Raw genomic sequence first — 7,118 nt, forward strand, 5'->3', positions numbered from 1 at the left:
TATATATATATATATATATATATATTACACACTTTACTTGCAATCTTTTTTTTTATTTTTTACTTGCAATCTTCTCAGCATGTACCCCAGCTCTCGTACAGTGACTGCTGGACATACAGTATATGCACTATAGCAACTTCTTTCGACCCAGAAAGGAGAAACAAGTAAAGATAAAGGAGGAATATTTAATGTTTATTATATTACATTTTAACAGCAGTTCAGTGAGGAAATGCTGGCAGCATTCTGCAATTAGAGTAACCTCAATAGAACTTGAAGGAATTTTGATTGATTTTACACTTGCTTGTTTTTTATTTTGTTTTATTTTAGTTTGCAACAAACAGCTACATTTGCGCATTGTGTGTTTCATTTTAGTTGAACACTTGTTAGCAGATTAAATAACCTGTGCATRTTGTATCTCGTAAAATGTCGCCAAAAATAAAGAAGCAAGATCTATGCCTTTTAAAGAACAGTTTATTCCGATGGCCTTAGAGATGAATCCAGGATTTTCTGCCATTTCCATGGGAACGGTTTCTCTTCTCAGCCCATGATCTGAACAAGCAAACACAAAGTGGTAAGAGACGATGTTGAAAAGAAAGATGTCTTTTTGTGTGTGGTTCTTAAGCTGTTTTTTTTTATACTGACGCTGTTCATCCAGCTGGTATAAGCAGACACACGGGTGAAGACGGTGGGCTTCTTGTAAGTGTTGCAGCCGCTGGAAGACACGAAGCTGGTCACACCGTGGACAACCCACTGACCGTTGACACTGCAGTTCAGGGGGCCACCAGAATCACCCTGCACATAAAAAAGCAAAGCTTAACATCACAACAGATTGCTGTATTTTTTCAGAAGCACCTTCCTTGTTCCTCTTAATCTCAGTCAACCTGGAACTGCTTTGTGCAGAGCATGAGTCTGCAGGACACTGCAGCTTGAGCACCAGCTAAGATCATTGCAGCTGCCTTATGTGCCCCTGCTGATACAGCAAGAAATCAATCAAAATAAGTTTATTCACTCAATTCAACAATTTTCCTCATTATAACATACAAACACATTTTTGTTTAACGCATACTATGCATGAGTGAAAACGGAGCAGGAAGAAGAAAACCTTGTATAAACCTGCTCCTTTCTCAATAATTACAATTATTTTTCATGGCCACATACATTGAATCACAAATAGAATCTGCAAACAATATATCATTCTCATTAACTCAAAAGTGCATAAGACTTAATATTTTTTTCCTTAAAGTATTTTAAATTGATTTAAAGTAGAACATTTTTTCAAATCGTCATCCAAACTGTTCCATAATTTTACCCCATAAACTGAAATACACATTTGCTTTAAAGTAGTACGTTTACTTTTAAAATCACATTTTCTTCAGTTTTTTTTCTGTCATTTGAACTTAAGACAAAAAACTTTTGTAAATTAATTGGCAATAATGTCTTTCTTGCTTTAAACATAACTAATAAAATTTTTCAATTAACTAAATCCCGTAGTTTCAAGACGTTTGATTGAATAAAAAAATTATTTGTATGTTCCCTAACATTCACTTTATACAGAATTCTCATAACTTTCTTCTGTAACACAAACAAAGTTTAGTGTTGGTTTTATCTGTGTTGCCCCATACCTCTACACAATAGGTCATATAAGGAGCAACAAATGAGTGATGTAATGTATGGAGTGTTGGTTGTTCTAAAATATTTTTTACTTTATTTAAGAGTCCAAAACTTTTACATAGTTTTTGTTTTATATATTTTACATGATATTTCCACTTAAGTTTATGATCCAAGACAACCCCTAAAACTTTAGTTTTAGGGGTCGACCTAACACAAAGTAAAAAATAAGGTAAAATGAAAATATTCAGAACACTTCATATACTCGTTCCACTATATTATCATCTATGGMCATTATAGTAGAGCCATCGATTTTTTTGTTACTAGAAATACCTCAGGAGTTTGTGAAAAAAAATCTTGCTTGACAAGAAGAGGTCAAGCAACAGCTTTGTGAGAGACATTCAAGCTGTCAATGGTTGTTGGGCTCAATTTTGTCCAGTTATGCCATGTTTTTTTTTTTTCTACCATTACCCAAAACGATCTGAAGAATGAAAAATTGGTTTGGACAACAGCTCAAGAATGTATGCTATAGAGCTTAACATCCTCACTGGAACGATTTAAAAAATATATATATATTTATGGGTTGGGGTTATTGGTAAGTCAGGAGCTCAATTTTTTCTTCTTGCGAGTGTTTTAAAAGTGATAAGGAGTGTTTTAACTCAGCCTCAGTACCAAATTACACGTTTGATGTTAAAAAGCCTTGACTCACCTGACAGCCAGAATCACTGCCACCACCAGCACACACCATGGTGTTCTTCACAGTGCTGCCCCACCAGTCGTACTGTGAGCAGGTGCTGTGGGCAACAACAGGCAGGTAGGCTTGTTTCAGCTGAGTGGACAGGTTACCACCAGCTGCAGGAAAGAAAAAGAAACGTTASAGCTCTCCTAAAGGCTTCAGTATTCATGTAAATGTGAAAAGGTGTTGGACTCACTCTGGGTGCGTCCCCATCCTGTGATGTAGCAGTTGTTGTTGTGGGGCAGAACCTGGCCGGAGGGAGGCAGGGAGGCGAGCTGGACATAGTTGTTGAGAACAGCGTTTGTTGACAGGCGCAGCAGAGCAATGTCGTAGCTGGGATGTCAAGAAAGCAAAAGTAAATTTGTAAAGGAGGGCGTTTTTAAATAAAGCTCAAACCGGTACTCACTGCCATTCGACCTAACACAAAGTAAAAAAGAAGGTAAAATGAAAATATTCAGAACACCAGGTACATTTCTTGTTTTCTTTTATAATGGGTTATCATTCACTTCTAGCAGAAGATCTGTAAAAACATGCACTTCTGTGTCTGTCAGGTTTTTTTTACTGCTTGTTGTTTTCTTAATATTTTAATTTTCTTTGTTAGCTGCACTAAAGAAAGGCAGATTTTTTTATTTCTTATAATTCAATCAAAAGCAAGTACTAGTCTTAAACACACTAATGAGTGATAGATATATATTATATATTCTGYCTTGCCAATTGTCAGTTTAATTGAACTTTTTAACATTTCTCAAAAACTCAATGCTCTCTATGACACCTAAGAACCACAGCATCCAAACAAATAAGTCAGGTGATGGGGCACATGACCCACTATGAACAATAGAACTAATCAAGCCTATTGTTAGGCKATGGCCCTCTTTTGCATGTGACAAACCTGTTTGTCCATGTGGAGGCAGTGCTTACAAGGCTGAATTCACCTGAAACTCATCAGACTGAAGAAGTCTCTTGGAGGAGAGACGAAATGTTTCACTAAAGAAGAACCGATACAGAGGACCTACTTATTTTTTTCTTTTTGATTTTTTCAGTGCTCTCTAATTTAAAACTATATAATGTGTATGAGTAGGTGTGGTTGTTCTTTTTGCCTAACGGTGTGGTTCATGTTATGACTCACCCTGCAGCGACGTTGTTGGAGTTCCAGTTTGGGTGAACGTAGACTTGGCTCACRCTCATGTACTGCTCTCTGCCCTCGTTGGTGTTGATGTTGTGATCGCCAAGAACAACTCGCCAAGTCATGGTTCTGTGACCACGTGAGAAAACATTTAGTGTTTCCTCTCATACAGAAAAAAAAAAATTAAAAATCAGTGTTTTAACAGTAAAACTAAATTATTAATACAGTTCAAGTAACTCAAACTGTATTGAAACAGATACAATCACCTCCGTCAGGCATCATGTTTCTTTTGAAGCGCCAGTTCTTCTGTGGTGCACTGAACACCTACCTGTCCACACAGTGAGCAGCGGTCATCACCCATCCTGCCTTGACCAGGGTTCCTCCACAGGTGTGGTAGAAGGAGCTGCCGGATTTGTACTGAAGGGAGATCTGGTGAAATTATAACATAAAGCTTTAATACTTTTTTTTATAATTTTTGTTAGATTTTGTTAAAGTCACCAAAATCTTGAGAGCATGACCTTCAAAAAAAAAATAAAATAAAAAACTGAAGTGTGTAAGAGGTGCCTTTTGACATTGACAATATATGCAGGTTAATTAGTGTTTTTGGTTAACTTTTGTAAAAACCTGAATTTTACTTCAGTACTCATTTAGTGAAATGCTTATTTTATTACACAATGTCTACTGTTTTATTTTTTTACACAGAAAACAAATATCAATCACAAACCTATGCACTATATACTATAAATTAAAAATATGTATCAACACTTTTTTATTCATGCTGGAGAAAAAAACATTTTATGTTTTATATAATTCGTAAAAATCACCAAGTTATTTGTATAATATACAAGAAAAAAAAACTAAACATCTTTTCAGACTTTTGTGGTTTAGTTTGTAGTGTTGGTGGTTTTATGCTCTTAAATGAGTCTACATTTTTTATGAAGTCATAGGAAGCAGTCTGTACCTGCCAAGGCCAAGAGTTAGGTCTGGCCACCTCGCCTCCAACAACTCTCTCCTCAGCAGTGTTGTGCTCCAGGTACCTGGGCTGGGGCACAGCCAGCACTGAGCAGAGCAGAGCAGAGCCGCGGGAAACCGACGGGTCAAACTTCATGCATTTTGGTGCATTTACATTGTGTGTGAAGAATCTCAAAGGAGAAGAAAGCAGTTCTTACCCAAGGCTGCGAGAGAGGTCAACAGAAGAAACCTGAGCATGTTTGCAGTCTCCTAAGACTTTCTGCTTTCGTGACACCTCCTCATCACTCTTTTATACCCTCAGGTCGGCTTGTGCTGATAGCATCATGTGTGGCATGTCCAACACGAACACACGTCCACCTGTGCCAATCTCACGTTTATCACTGCTGCGGGACCAACTGAGTTTAATTCAGGGAATAGCAAACACTGGACCTGTCATTTCCAAGGACTGACAAGACCAACAAAAGAAAAGTGTTCCTACCACAGAAAGTGTGCAACATGATTTTGAATAATAATGATATTTAGTGTGTTCAAACTCACCTATTTAAACTCACAATACAGAATGTTGTTTTCTGATTCCATCTGCTCGATGTTTGCTGTTTTATGTAAAATGTAAAGCACTTGCTGATGATAACAAAGACACATCCACACTCTGACATTTTCTTCAAGTGCATCCCTGCTGGTGCAACTCCCATCTGAAAGCAATTTATTGTTTGCAGTCAGTGGGAGAAAAAAAAGAGTGTTTTGTTAAAAAAAAAAAAGTGAACCGGGAGAGATCAAGGCTCTGATTTATTAGAATCAAACATATGTTTTGAACACCAAATGCACTGCTAGAAAGTGGATGTTCTGGTTGCAATGACAGTATTAATAGTTTAAAATTGGGTGAAATTGAACTTTTCAGATGTGGCATAAATATTAGTCTTGTAAGGAAACATAACAGTTTGAAAAAGCACAAACATTTTAGCTTCAGATCAGGAACACACAGCTGTCACCCACAGTGAGGAACGCAGGAGACACAGCACCGAGATTTTAATGTGTGGATTTTTTTTCTTTCATGTCGCAGGCAACACGTTGTTGATTAACATCGATCTTGATCAGCGTTCAAACATTCAAAGAACAACCCAGAGGATATTCTGCTTTAAAGCCTTTGATAAGTATTCATGAGGCTCTGCAGAGTCAACGGTGTGAGCAGCATTGGGCTGCAGTTTGGGTTACTAAAGAAGTGCTTGGTTTTGGAGCTGTGGGCTGGAAAAGCAGTTCRGACTGCAGGAGATGTATAACCTCTTAATTTTCTCTTGAATAAATATATTCAGCTTTTATTCATTATATGATTATTTGAAAAGATTTCTTATGAGCAGGGAATAACAAAATTTAGACAAAGTGCTCTACTGTCCACCAAGAGATCACCGTATGGGAATGATGTGATCAAAGATTTTCTTGTTCATGTGATCTAAATACCGCTTTCTCATAATTACATTTAAAATATCCTTATTTAGGTTTTAATTGGTCTGAGCTTTATAATGGAAACCCATATGTGTATTTGTAGGATTTTTAATCTACATTTTGTCCAAAAAAGAAATATCAGTAGTTTGTTAAATATATATTTATCTTTACATGATAAGATTATTAATGTGTCTCTTTGGTATGTAGAGCAGAATCATTATTTTAACTTCAAAGAGACCAGCAAGAAAAAAATCACAACAGCAGTTTTATGAATTATTATGAAAGGATTGCTGGGAGCAAACCGTATATATAAAACCGAAGCACCCACATACAGGCCTCGGGGAAACATTTTAATTTTTTTAAAGGTACAAATTAAAACTATTTCTGACATTCACTTTATTTAACAGTAAAAATGTAAAAAAATGAAAGCACATGATTGAAATACAATAAAGACTTTGGAAAACCCTACAAAACCTCTTGAATATTTTTGCTCACGACAGCCAGTCTGAGTGCTTTTTTCATTTTCCCCTAATACAAGCGGCAACATATGCCCAGTTCCCACAGTAAAAGCACACACTTATCGTGCTTTTACTTTACCCTCTATTAGTGCCTGAGTTTCTAACGCAGCTTTGTCCCTCTGATACTGCAAAACCCATCAAACAGGCAACAGGAAATGTAACATGTTCCTTTAATTTAATAGACACTGCAGCAAAGGGAARAATGTATTCATAAAACAGCAGGAATAACAAAAAAAAAGTTCAAACGAAACAAAGGACAAAAAGCTGCGTAATGAATTGGAGTGTGCATTCAGGGCTGCAACGTGTTAGAATCCAAACACTTTATTTCTCTGTCCCTGCTRCACCCCCTCATCCCGCTTGTCTCACACTTTATTTGTCACAAACTTGCTTGCTGGGTGCTGACGGCATTCACATGCTGAGATGTAAGGAAGCTTGATGAAACCGATTATGAGCCATTTACCTGATTTCTGAGCTCATGTTGATGCTGTGGTGTCACAGSCTAATTTTAGATCAGTTTTGGTTTGAGAAACTGTCAGAAAGRCATTTAGATTTGAAAGCAATGCTAAAAATAGCATCAGGCAAAAAGAAGGATGCCTGTTAATTCTGAGAAAGTGTAATTGTAAAGGATTTGCTTAGTAAAATTGGACACAGAATGATCAAGTAGTGCTGTTTCTGTTGCAAATGATGATGTTTCTCAAGAATTGTTGATAATCTGCATGGA

The 7,118-nt window shown here is 36.8% G+C and overlaps 1 protein-coding gene across 1 annotated transcript; it reads right to left on the bottom strand.

Annotated features, from left to right (window-relative positions):
- Positions 1–451: 451 nt before the first annotated feature.
- Positions 452–4,738, bottom strand: LOC106517653 (elastase-1). Its single transcript, XM_014008623.1, has 8 exons — positions 4,637–4,738; positions 4,429–4,526; positions 3,796–3,896; positions 3,471–3,596; positions 2,541–2,677; positions 2,318–2,460; positions 643–792; positions 452–549 (listed from the first exon to the last, which is right to left on the bottom strand). The coding sequence occupies exons 1-8, from the start codon at positions 4,674–4,676 to the stop codon at positions 538–540; spliced, it is 807 nt and encodes a 268-aa protein (XP_013864077.1). The 5' UTR covers positions 4,677–4,738; the 3' UTR covers positions 452–537.
- Positions 4,739–7,118: the final 2,380 nt, after the last annotated feature.

Source organism: Austrofundulus limnaeus, unplaced genomic scaffold, assembly GCF_001266775.1.
Source record: "Austrofundulus limnaeus strain Quisiro unplaced genomic scaffold, Austrofundulus_limnaeus-1.0 Scaffold51, whole genome shotgun sequence".
Taxonomy (NCBI): domain Eukaryota; kingdom Metazoa; phylum Chordata; class Actinopteri; order Cyprinodontiformes; family Rivulidae; genus Austrofundulus; species Austrofundulus limnaeus.